Raw genomic sequence first — 18,398 nt, 5'->3', positions numbered from 1 at the left:
CCATCCAATAAGGGATCTACTCTAATTTGGAGTGTCAGAACAGAACAAATCAGTAGTTTTCAATAGCAGAAAAAACTTAAAATATTTGAGTCTTAAGAAAGCTATTGAGAGGCAGCCAGTGACCAAAATGAATGTCTTATTTCAATACTGCAGGGGGGGGGGCATAGGGGGGGAGAATACACTGCCTTTGGAATCTGAGACTCATCCCAGCCTATAACCACCGACAGTGCCAAGCGAGAAACAAGTAATTCTGTATTTCTGCAATGGAGCCAGACCTATTTTTTTTAATATACTTTATTTTTTAAAGTCACAACAGCGCAAGTCTTATCTGAAAGCTTTTATTGCCTATATTCAAATATTACAGTTTCACATTTTATTCAGAAAAAAAGTTCTAAGCTACCTTTACAAGGACAGTAGCACCTGGGTTGGACTGTGCAGTATTTAGGTTATCCACACGCAGAAGGAAGTCTCTGACCTCAGACGCAGCTGTGGCTGAGATCCCATCCAGTTCTTAAGGACTTGTCATTTACCAGCAGCACAGTGTTGTTCCCTGCCCCTACAGATCATAGGATGGCTGAGGAATGCCCAAGCTCACACACAGATCGGGAGGCCACATACAAATGCAACTTTAAAAAAAAAAAAAAAAAGTTTCCTGATGGTTTAAATTAAGGTGGAGCCAAACATACAAAACCATGTAACATTTGTAAGGATCCACTGTCCTAGCAACAGGACAATGGCTACACAGCCCAGCATCCCGCAGCTGGCTGTGCCGATGCAGCATGTCTGCCTAAGCACTATCAACTACAGGATCAGGTAATAAGATTCTTCCTTCCCTCTTCTCTTCCAAGGAGGGAGGCAAAGGGGAGAGGAGAGAGGAGGAGCCACAACATAAGAGTATTTTAGATATTAAGTTAAACACATGGTCCCTAGGATGTCGCCAAGGTACGTTACTGTCCTTGCCTCACTTTAAAAGTATATACATTAAAAGAGCACGAGCCTTTTAGAGCTTCACTTTTGGCATCATAGAAAGGCACCTAAAAAAATTCCTTGGCCCTTTGAGCGAGATCTCCAGAAGCAGGAAGAGCTGGCAAAGGCTTTACCAGAGCCTATGTGGGAGAATCCACCTCTAATTATTCCCTTTGAGATTTCGTGACCTCACTAGCGTCATCAGGAGTCATTTGGGACAGCCTGGGGTGTTTGATGCCATCGACACCTATGCTGCTAGAACTGCGACAGCGTCACAAGAATCACATCAGAGCATGAAGAATAAGCAGCATTCTTGCAACGCAGAGGACTGCAGTGCTAGAAGGTTGCATCCCATTTGAGAGCAAGTTCCCCACTCCGCTCTCCTCCCCAAGAAGCACACGTAGCCCCAATGTTTTGCTGGTACGTGTCTCCCTGCATGACTAGAAGTGGACTCCATCAGCAATTAAAGGCCTGCCTTGCTCGCAACTTGCAGAATGTGAACAACAGGCTACACCCCAAAAGTAAGAGGATTTTAAGAAGCCACCAACTCTCTCCTCTAGGATCAGGGGATTTTTGTCTTTGCTCAGAAAAAAAGATTTGTTTAAAAAAAGTTACAGAAAGAGGCTATAGATACTGGAGTGTTGCCGGCAACAGAGATCTGCACACGAGCTGGCCTGGGGAGGTGGCCTTGTGGCCAAGCAGGACCCAGGGCTCAGTAGCCCTCCTCTTCTCGGTAATAGTGGTACTCCGGTGGGTCTGTGCTCTGGTCATACACTGCGTTGGCCACGTCACCGGCGTTGCCCTGGGGACAGTACTTGGGATCGTAGATCTGTCGGCCCAGGCCAAAGATCTGACCGCTCTGAGTGGCTCCCTGGTTGGAGCCCATCTGGAGGGACATGGAGGTGTTGTCGCACTTCTCGGTGCCCATTTTGGTGTCGTAGATGTGTCTCCTCGTGCCAGGAGCTGTCATGCCCACCTGAGAGACCAGATTATTTGTAGTAACAGTGGCAGCTGGAAACCCCCATTGGGGATTGGGCCCCCACTTCACAAGGCGCTACAGGACATAGCAAGACCCTACCCAAACAGCTGATCTACCTAGACCACATGGCAATGGGGGGCGGGAGGGAGTATACAGCTTCTGTTTTACAGGTAGGGAAACAGACGCAGAGATTAAGGAACTTGGGCAAGGTCATACAGGGAGTCTATGGCAGGGCCAGGAATCCGAATCCAAATCCACATACCGGTCCAGTGCCCGAACCACAAGACCAGCTCTCCAGCAGTCTGAGTAGGCACCTCTGGGGCTTTTCTGGATTTAACCCAGCTGCCCAGTCAGGAATCTACCTTCTTCAATGCCACCCTTAACCACAGATGTTGTCCTGAAGAAACTCCAGTTACTCAACTGGCCCCTTTTACCTCCCCACAGACGGTTCCACCAGGTCCACAACTGCCTGCTTACCTGGCTAGCACACTTGTTGGTGCCCATCTGAAGGCTGATGGTGGAATGGTCCATGGGGGCCAGGATCTGGTTTTTGGGATCATAGAGGTGTCTCCTGGTGCCATAGGCTGTCATGCCAGACTGGCTTGCACACTTGTTTGTGCCCATCTGTGGGCAGAGTCACATGGAGAACTAAGCTTACAGCTCAACCAAGTATAAAGCAGGTTCCCCCCGCCTCAAATAAGACAGCATGACCTGGCTAAGCCTCCTCTCCGCACTCCCATACTAAGCACAAACTTCTCATGGCTCAAAGATGGCCTCTATTCAGAGGGGTAAGTACAAAGATTCCCCAGGGTGAGGATTCTAGCCCGGCCTCCAACTGTAGGCTTTCCAGTGCATTATGGATTTCACATCTGCAGAGCCACAACTTCCTATCCCCAATTCCCTGCAAGGGCAACTCTCCAGGTCCCAAACCTCTGTTGGTCGGGAAGAGGGAGTCAGTAATGCAGCCCTTCAGACCAGAGAACCTGTTCGATACGCCAACAAGGCCAGGAGACCAGTGACGAGATGAAGTGCACAGGACAGTTCTACTCTGTGCTGGATGTTTCACATACAACCTGTAACAGGAGAGCTTCCAGTCTCTTGCCCATCAGCCGTATGCAGTGGCAGTGAATTCAGGTGTCAAAGGGGTAACAAAATTTCATGAGACTTGCCTTCCCACCCCGTGGCCCTGTCTAGCCCACCCCTGCCCAGCTCACCTGAAGCCCGATGACACACTGGCCAGCCTTCATTTTTGCATCGTCAAAGTTCCTCTGTTGTTTCTCTGAGTATTTCACCCCGATGTCCACGTCACTTTGTATCCCCTTGGTCTTTGCCTGCAGCAGAGAGAAGGGCCGGGGGGGGGGGGGGGGGGGCAGCATATTAGAACCACCGAGTTCCGTTCCTGCATAGAAGAGGGTACTACAACCTAATGTTGCATGATCATCATCAGTCAACATACAGAATCCAACCCAGAAACTGCCAGGCTGGATTAGCCTCCTGGTCCATCTAGCTCAGTATCCCTGCTCAGGCAGCAGCCAGCATGAGATGCCTCACATGAAGGTGCAAGAAATTCTGCAGTTAAGGGATAACCTCCCACCCATGAAAGTCTCATCCTAACACACCCAACAGCTAGAGATTGATTTAAGCCCTAATGCATGAGGTTTTATATCCCATACAGAGATGGCTATTTGTTCATTTCCCCCACAGCACCTTTGACAGGGTGCAAGGTATTTTAAAGTTCTACAAGCTATACCCACAAAGTGCAGATCCTTTATCCACCACAGAAATGCAGCTCTTTATGGGGTGGAATGTGACAGATTTGTAAGTGGTGCAGAGACAGCTTGGGACAGAGCGCAAGGACGCCAGCATCCGAGGTCTTCTACAGCGTGAGGCCTGGGTCACTTGCTGGAGTGAACTAGAGTAAATGGGAGACTCTCTAACCGGAGGTCTTTAAATCAACAGTTGAGGACTTCAGTAACTCAGCCAGAGGTTAAGTCCTATTACAGGAATTGGTGGGAGAGGTTCTGTGGCCCGCAACATGCAGGAGGTCAGATGAGATGTGGTCCTGCCTGGCCTTTATGTCCAGGAGTTAGATGATGACCTCTGCAGGCCAGACACGGTGACTTCCAGTGCACGTGCGCTAGATGCTGTGTTAATGAGTCTTCAGGGTCTTGTGTAGTAATTTAAAGGAGTTACCCAAAGGAGAACTTGGCCAGGACACTGGGGCCCAACACCTTCATCCTGGTCAGGGGAGCCTTGTGTGTCTATCCTAAGGCAGCCACTGACCTACTTTCTACTAGCTTTATCCTTCATCCATGTAGGGTATAAAATCCAGGTACCACAAGGCAACGCCTCTCACTAGCCAGCGCAGCCCAGCAGGGCCCCGTGCAAGGCAACGAGCACACACCTCAGAGACCTGGTGCCTCATGGTTCGGGCCAAGAGCGACAGCTCCAGCCCCAAGCCGCTCCTTCCCTTACAGCCCTCCCACAGGCCCGGCTGCTTTTGAGAACGGAGGCTTCCCAAGTTAGTTAACAGAGCTGCTTCCTCCCCCTAAGCTCGGTGGAAAGGCTCCCGGCTGCCGCTGGCTCTGTGTGCTGGGGCAAGACCAGTTCTTCCCACCCCCTAGAGAAGAGCCGCCTCCCCGGGAAGTTTGAGCCTCACTTCAGCTTTAAAGCCAGGACATTTTGGAGGAGGGAAGAGCTGCACCTCTACTGTCAGAAGGCCTCAGTGTAGCCACTTCCTTTGGCACCCTAGGGCTCTTGAGACCCATCCCCCCCAGCCACACTCACCCCAAACCCATGGGAGCTGGGTGGGCTAGAAGAAGGAATGACCACTCCTGCCCACAGGCCATATGGGATGGATGCCAGTGCAGGGTCAGAGAGAACACAGCTGGCGCAGGCTAAGGCAACCCCGAGAGTTAACCTGACTCATGTTCCTGATTCAACAGCCCCTACAGAGCTTTGCAGGGGCACAGAATCACCAGGGTGCACCCGGTCTCTGTCCCCACCTCCATATGACAGGCCACCATACCAAGGGCATACCAAGAATGCAGGAGAGTGCCTTTTGTAGTCCCTGTGCATCAGCCAAGATGACCAGAGCAATGACAAATCAGCCTCACAGCGGTACTCACCATGCCTGCCAGAGCCAGCAGGCACACCTGCACCTGGGTCATGTTCCCGGTCTCGAAGAAGTCATTGGCTTCAAAGAGGTCGACGGGGTTCATGCCGTACTGAACCATGGCCTTGATGAAGTTGGAGAGATTCTCCAGCTGGTGAGGAGAAGAGCCAGATAAAGACACACAGGCCACAGCCAAAAGGGGGTCAGGGAAGGAACCCACAAAGCAGCGTTTGAGAAGCTGCTCCCAGGTGAGCGATCAGCCAGGCCACCCTCGCTGTAAAGGGAGCAGCCCAGCACGTACCTGGTGCCAGGTCTGAGCCGAGCGGTTGATCTTCCTCACTGAGCCTGGCTGCAGCTTGTTCATGAGCCTGGAGAGAGCGAGAAAGAGCCATAAGAGCGGACGCCAACCACCCGGTGTGGAAGCACATTTCCAGCCACAGTGGAGTTGCACACATATCTCTTCGCAGGTTCAGCTGCTTTTAAACAAGCCCCCGTCAGAGATAAGGACATCCACAAAGCTAAACAGTTAGCAGAAGAAATGGTCATCCCTAGACTCTCATACAGAGCATCTCTAAGCATTTCACAAGAGGTGGGCACAATCGTTCCCCATCTGTGAAATGAAGGCAGAGAAAAAGGAACTTGCCCCAGGTCACCCAGCAAGTCAGTGGTAGAGCTAGGAACGGAATCCAGGCCTCCTCAGTCTCAGGCCACTAGGGGACACTGCCTCAGGCTTGGGCTGCACAAAACTTACCCCTGTGCAGCCACATCAGTCAGCAGTGTGGAAAAGCCACTGCACCCCCAATGATTGTGATAGTGACAAAACCCCAACGGATGGCAACAGAGGCAAACGCTGTTCAGAACGGTGATGCTCGTCCCCCAGCAGGACATCTCCTCGTGGCATATGCTGCATCTACACTAGCAGGCTCTACCGGTACAGCAATGCCGACATGGGCTGTGTCTACACTGCAGAGCCACAATGGATGCAATATTAAAAACCCAAGTATCAGATCCAGGCTAGACAAGCTATTATGGGAGTGGCTAGGTGTCCCTGGCATAGGCCATTGTTCTAGGTGCTGGACACACGCAGGACACAAGGCTATATTCATTCAATGTTAAGATTTAAACTCGCACTTAAGGAAGCATGAATGTTCTGGTCCCCAGAGCAGCTCCTGGCCGGGCTGTCCTTGTGTAGGAAAGCAGCCATGTGAACACCATCAGCATTATAACATGGCGAGGGAGTTTGGGATGGCAAAAATGCAAGTTCCCCTTGAGCTAGCAGGTTGCATTACTTGGCTCTGGGAAGGTCATTTCCAGGGTTTCCCCCAGCAGGATCATGTTCCTGACGTATCAGTCCCCTGGAGAGAAGTCAGCTCTAGCTTCACCCACACACAGCAGGAGCATCACAGGCACCGAGAGACGCACAGCCCTGTATTTCCTGGTATGTGTGGTTAGAGACTAACGCAATATCCTTGTTACGTATTTTCTCCCTCTATTCTGAACTACAGCCACTTTCAGCAACAAGATTGTTACCAGGATCTCAGATTCCACCCACCCTCAATCACAGAACCAAGACAGAGTCATTCGAGGCCATCAGCCATTCTCCCCCTCTGGCTCCCCATCTGCTAACCAACAAAGGCTACTTCAGGAGAGGTCCTGAAACAGTCCCTCTCACTCCAGGCCTTGGGAATGGCCAGGCTCTGCTGCATTTCTTTGCAGAGGCAAATCTGAACCCTGGAACATTCCCATCTTTCAGATGCTTTCCTGGAATCGGCCTCTCCTCTCCTGCTGTTTGCAGCTGCCCAGACTATTATGACTCTCTATGATCTGCTTTCAGAGATCCTTGGAGAGATGCTAGAAGAAGGCAAAGCATTCACTATTCATGACCCTGGGTCTCCAGCACTTACTGAATTACCAGCATGTGCTTAGGGTAACTCCAGATGTGAACCTGCTCCTCCACCCCCCCCAAGCCAGGGGCTCCAACGCTCCTCAAGTAAATTCCCTTTTAAATGAGCTCCAGAAGCCCCTTGGCACTTCCGCCAAGTGACATCTCACAGCAGCAGCGCCAACTTTCTCCGGTGCCGGTGGGTGCCTGCGCCCCTTTCCCTGCCCTGACTCCACCCTATCCCCAAACCCCATCCTCTAACTCTGTCCCCTCCCTGCCCCTATTGGATCCCTTCCCCAAATCCCCGTCCCGGCCCCACCTCTTCCCCCAGCATGCAGCATTCCCCCTCCTCCTCCACAAATCAGCTGTGTCACGGCACAAGGGCGGGAGGGAGGAGAAGCAGCGCACTCACGGCGGAAGCGAGTTGGAGCGGCTGGGTGGGCCCACGGGGAGCTGCCGGTGGGTGCTCAGCACCCACCAATTTATTTCGGTGAGTGCTCCAGCCCCGGAGCATGCACAGAGTCGGTGCCTATGTCTCACAGCCAGGAGCAGGATCTTCTGCCACTTCATTTGCCAGCCAATCACAAAGCACAAGCACTTGCTTGGCCCTAGTCCAGCCAACGCCTCTGCATCCTAGGCCAAGACTGGGAGTCTTAGCGCCAAGCTTGGGACCTTTGCAGAGACATCGCAGGCAATCACTGAGGCAGGGCTAAACTGGTGCTTTAAGTGCTGGTTATCATTTGCTATGGGGCAGGAGGGGCAGTTAACCCCCCGCCCAGGCTTTTCACAGCTCTACACACCCCATTGTATCTTCCACTTACCTCCCGCTCTGACTCTGCAGGCTAGAATACGCTGCACCAGGCCCTGAACGGTGACATGACTTTGCACCTCCCGATACTTTCCTGAAGCGACACCGCTGGCTTTAACCCTCCAAGCCGGTCTGCAGCTCCGGCTGGGGCCCTTGATGCAGAATGGGTGCAACTAGCCAGCAAGATGGAAGGAAGTGGAACTCTTCCCCCGGATGGCAAGGGGAAATCAGTGCTCACAGCCTGCCGTTCCATCAGCTCCCTGCCCCAGTGCAGACCCAGGATCCCCCAGAGCCCTCCAACCAGCCCCCTCCCAGACTCACTCGCAGAGGATCACTCCATCCTTCAGCCCCAACTGGAAATCAGGGCCGATCTCCTTCCCGGTGATGCTCTCGATCCATATCCTCAGTTCAGCCTCCTTCTGGGGATCATACTTCTGGGCAAGCTGGGAGGAGAGCAGAGAATGGAAGAGTCAGGCAGCTCCTTGCTGGGTCCCCAGACTAGCCACCCCTCCTCCCACTGCCCACTTCCAAGGGAGCGCAGCCACAAGGCCACATACCCTCCGCTGCACATGGGTTACACAGATCTACAGAGCAAGCAGCACATTTCACTAAAGGGCTGCAGAGACACGACTATTGGAAACAAGACAGACTCCATGATCAGAGACCTCTGGGAAAGCTGAAAGGGGGCAGGCCAATACCAGGACCACCTGGTCTCAGCCAGATGTGTAGCTCCTCACAGAAAGACGTGCGTGTGTGGTGGTGGTGGGGGGTGTTAGCATGCAAAGCTAATGCAGTCCCCCACGCAGGCTAAAGCAGCCTCAAGTCACACCCGTTTCAGTGGTCCTCTAGTCTGCTCCCCAGCAGTGCCCATATAAACAGGGTACGTGTCTGCCCCAGTCGTGCCCACTCACACTCAGATTCTCACCCATCCCCTTCGTGCCCAGGGCTGGTCAGTGCAGAATCAATACCTTGGCACTGCCCAGCGTGTGCACCAATGGGAAGCTGGCCAAGAGGCGTTCCTCAGCCTGGCACCGGCACCCCCACACCACGCCGGCTGGCACTGGCAAGTGCTGGGTTTCCTTTGACCCCGCAACCCCTTTGTAGCAGCCTAGCTAGCGAAAAGGGGCTCCCGCTTCCCTCTACCCAGGTGTGCAAGCAGCAGGCCTCCATGAAAGGCACAGGCCAATGGGGGGGCAGGGAGGAGACCATCATCAGCGCAGGTCAATATCCCGTTAGCGTGGCCACTGGTAAGACTTGTCAGGACACAGCTCCCCAGAGGGAGCCTTAATGGTGGCAAGAGAAAACAAAACCCCCAAATCACTGCCAGGCATGTTGCCACTAGACCCCCCTAGAAGCGCAATGGGCTGAAGCCAAGCGGGCTGGAGACCAGAGGGCCCAGCATCAGGAAGGGGCCATCCGGATGGCACCAAGATACTGGGTCAGCCGCCACTTCCTAATGCACTGGAAAGCCAGACCATGCAGGAGCTCAGCGATGAAGAGACCAGCAGCCTCTGCTGCAGTGTACAAGCCCTGGCCGTCCCTCAGCAGCCAGCTGGGGCAGAGCCAGCGGACACCCAGCAACATTTACATGTATGGCGAGCTGAACAACTTCCTTGTTTGCTGGGTTTTGACACTCGAGGAAGAGGCTGGTCTAAGATCCCCCTAAGAGCGCACGAGAGCAAACCCAGCAAAGACGGCTCTGGGCCGGTTCCCGCTGGACGTTCTTGAAAGCTTGGGTCAAGTGCAACAGCCTCACGTCACACTCTTCCCCACCTAGCTACCAGCCAGGAAATGGTGCAGCCTCTGACAATGAGGTCACTAGAGATCACCTGTCGCTTCTGGGGGGGTGGGAAGGGGGGGCAGAACGTTCCACTCCTCCTGCCCAAATCCCGGGCTGGCCAATTGCAGTCTGTCCGCCAAAATCCCCTGCTGCACTTCTTGGCTTGTCCCTCCTACCCCATCACAGAGACACAACTGACCCTGCTGTGCCCTGGAAGGTTGCAGACAAAGCAGGCTATAAAAAGCACAGAGTGATCATTACAAGACAGAAGCTAGCGAGAGGTAGGAGGTGTTGCAGTTAAGACACCGGGCTGCTGGCATGACATCCTGTGGGAGCCAGCACAACTCACCGCTCAGTCTAGATGCATCTTCATCTCCTAGAAGGGGGAGATAAAGCAACTGAACTCCAGCCTTTTCCTTGGTGAAGCAGAAGGTCTGGAAAAGTTTTGTTTAAAAACAAAAAAGCCGACTAGTTTTCCAGCTTGTTTGATTTTAACAGTAGAAATTTAGGCCCTGTCTCTTCAGGAGCCTGAACGGCTAGAGAACTGGCACAGAGGCGGTGTAGGAACAACACAGCTAGGGTGGGTGGGCAGTTTTTAAATTCATGTTAATCTGTAAGGCTCGTTTAGCTCAAGTGACTGCCTCCCCCAGTAATATCTTGCCTTGCCCTAAATTTTTTTTTTAATAGGTCTGTATCTTCTAGTCCTCCCTGACTTTGCAGGTTATATTATAATCACACATCTTGCTCCCCCAACCCCAGAATTTCTCCTGAAGTGCCACCACTGCTATAGATGAACTGGGATCTTGGTGCACTGGTATGAGAAGCCAATGGGAAGCCGGGCAAGATTCTGCCCTCTTCACCCAGGTCCCAGCGTGCATGCACCCCCCCCCCAAATCTCTAACATCTGCCTCCCACAGGAGCAGAAGCCCTTGGCATCCTTGAAGGGGAGTCCTGGAGCTGGACAGAACAAGAGCTCAGAGGCCTCAGCAATGCAGCCCAAACCACTGCCCTTGGGGTCAGGACCAGACTTCCTCTCCCGGCAGCCCAGGAATGCGTCTCGGCAGATTCCTTGGTCACCACGAATATGCCAAGAATGCAAAGTGCCTTGTTTAAATCAAGGCTGCAGGCCCTTCACTGCTGATCAGGGGACAAGCAGCTTTAAAGAAGAAGTGAAGGAGAGAGCAGGTCCCTGCTGCCAGAGGAGAGTTGTCAGCATGTCAGACGCCCTCTCCCAGCTGCTACTAAGCAGCCTCTGTTAAGGGCTCACGCCCAGGAGCACCTGTCAAAGGCAGATGCTGGAGGAGCTGCTGGCTGCTCTGGAGCAGTGTTTAAGCCCGCATAGCGTCAGGAAGCAAGAAGGCTGCTTGTTAGTAGAGGGCTAAGAATAACCACCCTCCACTCAGCGGAGTCATTAAACCTAGAACCTTTGGCACCAGAAACATAGGCCTTTACCTCTTCAGCTAGGAGCACAGCTCTACTAGATGGCAGCAGTAGCAGGCTCTTATCTTTTTAGATGTACCCACTAGTGGCTGGTTTATGACATTAAACTACTGTGTCACATTAGATACTTTAAACGCCAATCAGTTCCCTGATACTACAGGGTCAAATCCCAGCAAGATCAATTCAGCTCTTCCAAGGTACAAGACTAGTACGATGCAGTTTAGTACATGGGTGTCTCCCAGCCATGGAAAGCAGAGTATCCTCTCTGCCCGGGAGAAAAGGTCCCCTGGACTTGACAGTCTCCTTGGAGAAAGTTCCCCTCCTCTGGCTTTGGGAGCAGCTTGCAGTCCTCCACCCCAGAGCTGACTGCTTGTCAGCCGTGCTCTGAATGCACACAGCTTAAACATCACATTTCAGTCCAGCTCGAAACAATTAGACTTCCACGTCTAACAAACCCCAGTAGTCTGCAAAGGTAGAGATAGGAGGGGCGAGATCAGCCTCAGCTTATGTTGGGCAGGAACAGGCATCTTAGCCCAGCTCCCTAAGAGCACAACAAGTTCAATAACTACAGAGTCTTCCAGCATGGACAGGGGCAAAACCCTTGACGAGCTGAGAGAGACTGTTCTATGATCCGAGTGCTCCAGGCTCCCAGTTGGGCCTACCAACGTCACCGTCATATGATTTAAAAAATGGTAAATTTCATGATTTTAAGCTATTTAAATCTGAAATTTCACAGTGTTGTAATTATAGGGGTACTGACCCAAAAAGGAGTTCTGGGAGGGTTGCAAGGTCATGGGGGGGGGTTTACGGTCCTGCTACCCTTACTTCTGCGCTGCTGCTGGCAGCAGTGCTGCCATCAGAGCTGGGCAGCTGGAGAGCGGCGGCTGCTGGCCAGGAGCCCAGCTCTGAAGGCAGAGCCACTATCCATCCATTCAGCTCGGAAGGCAGAGCCACCGCCAGCAGCAGCGCAGAAGCAAGGGCAGCACGGGATAGTATTGCCACCCTTACATCTGTGCTGCTGCTGCAGAGATGCAGCCTTCACAGCTGGGTGCCTGGCCAACAGCTTTCGATCTCTGGCTGCCCAGCTCTGAAGGCAATGCAGAAGTAAGGGTGGAAATACTATGACCCCCCTGCAATTCCCTTTCAGGTCAGAAACCCTGTTTGAGAAACGCTGGTCTCCCCCGTGAAATCTGCACCCTAGGGTAAAAATCACACAAAAGACCAGATTTCACGGCCCATTACAGGTTTTTCATGGCCACAAGTTTGGTAGAGCCCAACTCACAGACTTTGGCATGTGGTTTCCAGCAGAGGCAGCCACAACAGCCCAGCTCATCCGTACTCTCATCTCTCCATCCCGAGGACTTGGCATGGGACAGCTCAGCCTGCCTCAGGGACGAGGCTCCCCACCCACAAGGAGGCAAGATCAGTGATGGAGATGCAGAGGCCAGATTAGCCAGAGACAGTCACACCCACAACGGGCCCGGGTCCAAGAGCGCTTGGCTCTGTCCACATGGGGGGCCATAAACCTCATGAGGAGAGCAGAGCTCTCCTGGGAGTCTGGCTCCAGATCACTGGAGAGCCCTCTGGCGGCACAAGCATACAGCAGAAGACAGGAGAATCTCGCTCCCGGTCTCAGCTCTGACAACTGCGACTCTTGGGCAAGTCAGTTCACCCCTGCCTCAGTTTCCCTGCTTGTAAAGTGGGGGAAATAATGCACTCCGCCAGAGGGTACTTTGGATAGAAGGGTATGAACGTGCTGGATCAGCTGCAGCCTGACAGCTCACCACAGCCAGGAAGCAGCACCCATGAGGAAAAAGGGAGAGTTTAGCATCTGGAGAAGCCCATGGAAGCTCCAAACCCCCACTGGAGTCAGAGCATTGCACTGTTGTGAGGTCACTAGCTGCCCAGCCCATGAGCAGGACTGCTCAACACCCTGCTGTGAAATTCTCAGCTCTGGTTTCACAACAGCTTTCTTCATTCCCTTTTGCAACCCACAAAGGGGACTGGGGTGTTAGGGGGAAGGGGAGACCTGCTGACAGCAGCAATGCAAGGGGAGGGCCCTTGCTCAACACATACAAGAGGCACAGGAGAATCTAGCACTAATCCACAGCCCTGCACCCTTCCTTCTCTCCACCCTGGCACTTGGTGCAGCTACTCTGGCATGTAGAAATGAGCCACACCCAAACCCACTCAAGATCCAGGGCCTTGCACTGACCTCTGGATGGGAGCTCGCCTGATGGAGGAATCTGAACAAGTTTGCTGGATTTCACAGGGATCCAGGGCAAATCAGAACACAGGATAACATACAGGACCAGGCTGGAATCCTTCTCACCCAGCACCAGCTGCTTCAGACAGAGGGGCAGCCCCCAAGCGGAAGGAAGTTACTTGGGGGAAGTTACTACCTAACCCCTATCAGTTAGTAGCTGGTCTGTGCCCCGAAGCATGAAGGTTTAAATAAGCCAGAGCAACTAGCCTTTCCAGCATGACTGCACACGCACACATGGCAAATGAGAACATCGAATCCTGGCTTCAGCTCCGGAATTGCGCTGCTCTGGGTTTCATCTGCCATCCCAGCCCCATGGGTAGCGCCAGCTGCTGTTTCCCTACTATAGACCTATCGGAGCCGACACTATTGCCTTGTGCTGTTTCCCCCCCCCCCCCCGCCCCCCCCACACGTATTTATCACACTCTAAGCTCCCTGGGGCAAGGACAGTTTGCACAACATGGCCCTGATCCAGTAGGAGCTTTAAAGACTGCCTCCATAGTCCTTTAGAAAGCTCCCTTCCCCCACTGATCAATTCCACAATTCCAGGCACTGACAGACAGAGAACAGGCAAGATCTTGATCACCCAATCCCCTAGCTGCAGAATCCAAAGTGAGCAAGGTTGACAATTTGGATAGGACCCTCAGAAGGCGAGAGAGATTAATTCACGTTGGCGTTAACAAAGCAAGAGAAAGCTTCCCATGGAGAGGGACACACATTACATGTTCCCCTCTCACGCCAACATTATCATCCCCCCAAGTAGTTTCTGCACCAGCTTGCATGGCCAGGGGAATAGTTCTGATTTCTGGGGGAGAGAGCATGTCAGCATTCTGCAGTTCATGCTGCAAAGTCTGAATTCTTTCCCCTAGACTCTGCTGTGAATCTGGTTAGGTGATGGATTGATCTGACCCAGGGACTGAGAGAGATAATTTTGGGGAGGGAGGGGGGAAGAGAGGAGACAGACAGACAAGCTGGCCCCAAAAGCAAATTCCACAGATTCCATTCTCCAAGGATTTCTCCCCTTAGAAAAGTTGTACTGATTTAACTAGAACAAAATCCATGGCGCAAATCCTGAATGTCAAACTACTGCGTGTGCCAACTCCCTCCAGGGTGTAGCTGACTGAACTGAACTCAACTAAGCAAGGATTAAACAAGTTCAAGTGCCTCTGCGTTTAGGTGCTGGCACCACTGACTTTGATCTAGTTAACCCAGTGCCTCTTTTCAGCGTCCGCGAGTGTCTGGATTAAAAACAACAGGGTTACTGCTGCCAGTACAAACCAGGGAAGGTGGGTATGTCAAACACACCTTTTCCACTGGGTTCTGAAGTTCCCCTTCCTTCCCTTTATAGCATCGTCCCCTTAAGCAACCTAGAGCAGAAAGTGCATGTCCCTTGGGCTGTGTTGACTAGACAAAAGGCTGAGTTAAAATTGGTTTAAGCTGGCATGCATCAATGATCGCTCTTCCGGGTTAGAGCAGAGCCTTATGCCTGGTTCTCTTCCAGATCTTGGTGCTACACAAGAACTGCAGATATTTGTACTGCTTTTATGGGGGTTATAAAAGAGGTCAAATGGTAGACAAGAATGAAGTGCTTGCTCAATGCTAGCCTGTCCCATTGGCTTTAAAAAAAACGCAAACCCTCACTCCACTGCGTTTAGAGAGGACACCCATGTTGTGCCCACATTTGCAGGTTACTTAGTGTTCAGCCATAGTATTGCCTCCATCTTGTGCAATAACACTTCAGGATTGGGCCATAAGGTTTTGCTAGAGGTGTTTCCGAGCAGAGACAGTGGAATGCTGCAGAGAGAAGAGGCACCTGCAGTACAGCACCTAGCGCAATGCAGCTCTGACTGGAGCCTCTGGCATTACTGTATTACAGATCTGTATGCGGGAACCTGCTCCCAGAGAGCCCTCAGCAATGTCACATTAGCCAACTGAGCAAGCTGGTCTCAGAGGATGGGTGCAGAGGAAACGTGCCACATTGCAGCTGCAGCAGGAACAGACCAAGAAGGGAAAGATCCCAACCCCTTTCAACCTGTTGTGCCCTGCCCACAGAGCCCTTCCTGAGCCAGAGAGGGTATCAAGTGACAGAATCAATCTGAATTGGATCTGAAGATACCAGAAGTTCACACCTTTGCAGAAGGCAGCTCTGGTGGCTGCACTTTGGAGTGAAATCAGACTCTTGACAGCCTCACCAATGGGGAGCGCTAGTTTTGTGGGTTAGTCCCAACACAATCTAACCCCCATAAGAACCAGTCTGGATGACACAGCTACATAATGCCACCAGCAGCTTGTCTATACATGCACCAGTGGGAGACTTCCCTGATGTCACCGTGAACCAGGAAGGCCCCTCAGGGCTAGACTCCAAGCCCCAGCAGTCGCTCCCGGCAAAGGGTCGCTGCTGCGTGTTGCAATGGGCCAGCAGTTCCCCCTTCCACCATAGGCCAGCTCAGAAGTTGCATAAACAGCTTTATTTTATGACAGCAGCACTTCAGAACCTCAATCAAGGACCCCCAGCAGTAGGCGCAGTGCAGATAGGACGGTCCCTGCCACAGGCACGGGACAAGATAGGTAAGATGCCCACACTTGCCAGCCACCGATCTCCCAGTGCTCCACAAACATTTAGTTTAGACTTTGAGAGGTGGCCCACCAGCATCACAGCAGGGAACAGAAGCCAGGAATCCCCACTCCCAGAGCCATGCTCTAACCACTAGCCCACATTCCCTTCATTGGCAATTTAGCTTGGGGAAAGGGAGGATCCTTTTCCCCAGCACAAAGTTATCTGCAGAGTAAGACCTCCTGAAACACTTCTGGAAGTTACAGGTAGCATCTGAGCAAAGCCAGGCCTTAGACACTTAGTTTATTACATCATTATTTAGGTCAGCTGCGTTTCTCAGGGATTATAGCAACACACTGAGAAATGGAGGCCAATTTGCCATGAAATAGGGAGCTGGGTCGAGTCAGGGGTAAGAAAATCTGCTGGAACAAACAGAGTAAGATGTAATAATTAAAAAAAAGCAAGCCTTCCTTGGATCACACCTAGTATTAATTTTAATTAAACCCAGAACAGGAGCAATCCAATCTGTAAATGATAGGTTTAAGAATTAGGATGACACAAATTGGGAGCCAAGAAGCTGCACCACACAGTTTAAACAGCTTTGTCCCCACACCTTCCCCGGAGAGGAGTTGGCTATTCTAGAAAGAGACTTTCCATCAGGCCACAGCCCCACGGCTTGTTTTCTGCCCACACCTGCACGCCCTTGCCTAATAGCCTCCCTTCTCAGAGGGTTTAGTCTGTGCTCTTGTACATATCTCCCAACAGAAGGCAGGATTTAACCATGTTTACCCAAAATCTGGAGCTAACTTGTATTCCCCTCAGGGGCATCAGCATCTCAGCCAGCTACAGAACCAGCTGAGACCACTCTCAGTTCAGAGGGAGGGTCAGTTCAGGCCCAGAAATGTCAATGGGGGGGGGGGTAAAGGGGAAGGGAGAGTTCGCATTTCAGGGTTTCCCTACTCAGTTTAGAAGCCAAACTTTGCAGCCCTGGGACAGAGAAGCTGAGCGGGGAAACTGACTAGAAACAAAAGTGAAAGTGACCGGTTTTAACTTGGTCTAAGAGTAGCAAAAAGCAAGACAGACTGAATGGGCCTGAATTCAGATGTTAGCAGTAAGGAAGGGGGAGAGGAGTTTAAAGCTACAATGCGCTTAATAAGCCGACCAGGGCTAAGCTATTGAGCTAAGTAACAGGGCTCTTGGGTCAGGATCAGAAGGCGAGGAGGAAATGATGCTCTCAGATTTGTTGTGGCAAACAGAGGAATGTAAGACCATGCCCCCTGCCTACCCAGCTCAGCCTGAGAGCAGGCTACGCCCAGCTGCTTCCTCCCACATTCCCACCACCCTCCCTTTGTGGAGATGGGCACCACGCTCCCCCGAAACTCAGGGCAACTCGATGCAGAGATACATTTGACTCCCCCCCCCGCCACACCCCCTCAAAACTACTCTATAGACCCCTTAGGACTTAATTTGTAGGGAGAAAGCTGCCGAGGCTCAAGTAATTGTTTGCTTTCATAACTGATGCGGCAAACCCAGCGGTGCCCGGCACAAATTAAGCCCCGTCCATTGCACAAAGCCAGGCGAGGTTCTGGGCGGTGCTGAGGGTGCATGGAACCGCGCCAGGACACAATCTGGCCTTGCCCCAAACACACTTGGAAGGGCCCAGGGAGCCGGGGCAGCCCAGGAAAAAGTGCTGCCAGATGGAGCCTGGAACAGGCTTATGGGACCTGTGGCAGGGGCCCGCCTGGTCCCCTCTAACTTTGGGGGCAGGGGGAGGTGCGGGCCTTCTCTATCCCCAGAGGCCGCTGCAGAGCCCAGGAGGAGAGGTCCCAGCCAGGGCTGAGCAAGGGAGGGCGGAAGAGGAGACTGGAGGCAGATTTCCCCAGGGCCAGCAGCTGGGACCGAGACGGGCCAGGGCGCTGGCTGCGCGCCAAGGACACGGTTGGGAGAATTTGGAACTGGACAGTCTAGCCCTCGCCAGCACCCCAGGGCGCACAGGGGAGCTCCCCAGGGCGCACCGCGCGGCGCACAGGGGAGCTCCCCAGGGCGCACCGCGCGGCGCACAGGGGAGCTCCCCAGGGCGCACCGCGCGGCGCACAGGGGAGCTCCCCAGGGCGCACAGGGAAGCTCCCCAGGGCGCACCGGGCAGCGCACAGGGGAGCTCCCCAGGGCGCACCGCGTCCCCGCTCCCAGGCACATCACAGCCCCCCTCCAGACTTTCCTGGCGAGCCGCCAGCCTCACCCTGCTCTTGACCTCCGCGGACAAGCCGTAGGACGGGCCCTTGTTGAACTGCGAGCCGCTCATACTGCGCTCCGGGGGCTCCACTGGGCCAGGTCCCGGCGCCGCGGCGCTTACAGGAGACTCCCTGGCCTCGCTCCGGGCAGGGCACCGCCTCCTCCCGCTGATTGGAGGGGAGTTAAAATAGCCTTATAAGGGCAGGAAAGCTCCGAATTCCTGCAGGATGGGGAGTTTCCTGTGCGTGTCCCCCCAGTGACCCCCGGGGTCAGAGCTGGGGGCTGCGCCCCCCTTCCAGCGCCGGCTCCCTTCCAGGAGCCTTTGTCAGGCGGACGAGCCAGGCGAGGGTGAGAGAGGGAGCCCTGGGCGCTCTGGCGG

At 53.2% G+C, this 18,398-nt stretch overlaps 1 protein-coding gene across 1 annotated transcript; it reads right to left on the bottom strand.

Moving 5' to 3' along the window:
- Positions 1–322: 322 nt before the first annotated feature.
- CNN2 (calponin 2) lies at positions 323–18,145 on the bottom strand. Its single transcript, XM_030540424.1, has 7 exons — positions 18,027–18,145; positions 8,072–8,193; positions 5,362–5,428; positions 5,074–5,211; positions 3,160–3,276; positions 2,423–2,569; positions 323–1,942 (listed from the first exon to the last, which is right to left on the bottom strand). Exons 1-7 carry the CDS (start codon positions 18,087–18,089, stop codon positions 1,679–1,681), a joined length of 918 nt encoding a protein of 305 aa, XP_030396284.1. The 5' UTR covers positions 18,090–18,145; the 3' UTR covers positions 323–1,678.
- Between the last annotated feature and the right edge of the window lie 253 nt (positions 18,146–18,398).

Source organism: Gopherus evgoodei, chromosome 22, assembly GCF_007399415.2.
Source record: "Gopherus evgoodei ecotype Sinaloan lineage chromosome 22, rGopEvg1_v1.p, whole genome shotgun sequence".
Classification (NCBI taxonomy): Eukaryota; Metazoa; Chordata; order Testudines; family Testudinidae; genus Gopherus; species Gopherus evgoodei.
The sequence above is the reverse complement of the archived record's forward strand: the minus strand, read 5'-3'. Positions and strand labels throughout refer to the sequence as shown.

What these genes read in the sequence shown, in the direction of transcription:
- CNN2 (XM_030540424.1), bottom strand. Translation starts at nt 18,089, where the DNA reads ATGAGCGGCTCGCAGTTCAACAAGGGCCCGTCCTACGGCTTGTCCGCG. An exon ending in TGCTGGCTCTGGCAGGCATG is followed by an intron (nt 3,277 to 5,073) that starts GTGAGTACCGCT and finishes TCTCTGCTGCAG; the next exon opens with GCAAAGACCAAGGGGATACA. An exon ending in AGTGTGTCATCGGGCTTCAG is followed by an intron (nt 2,570 to 3,159) that starts GTGAGCTGGGCA and finishes CTCTGCCCACAG; the next exon opens with ATGGGCACAAACAAGTGTGC.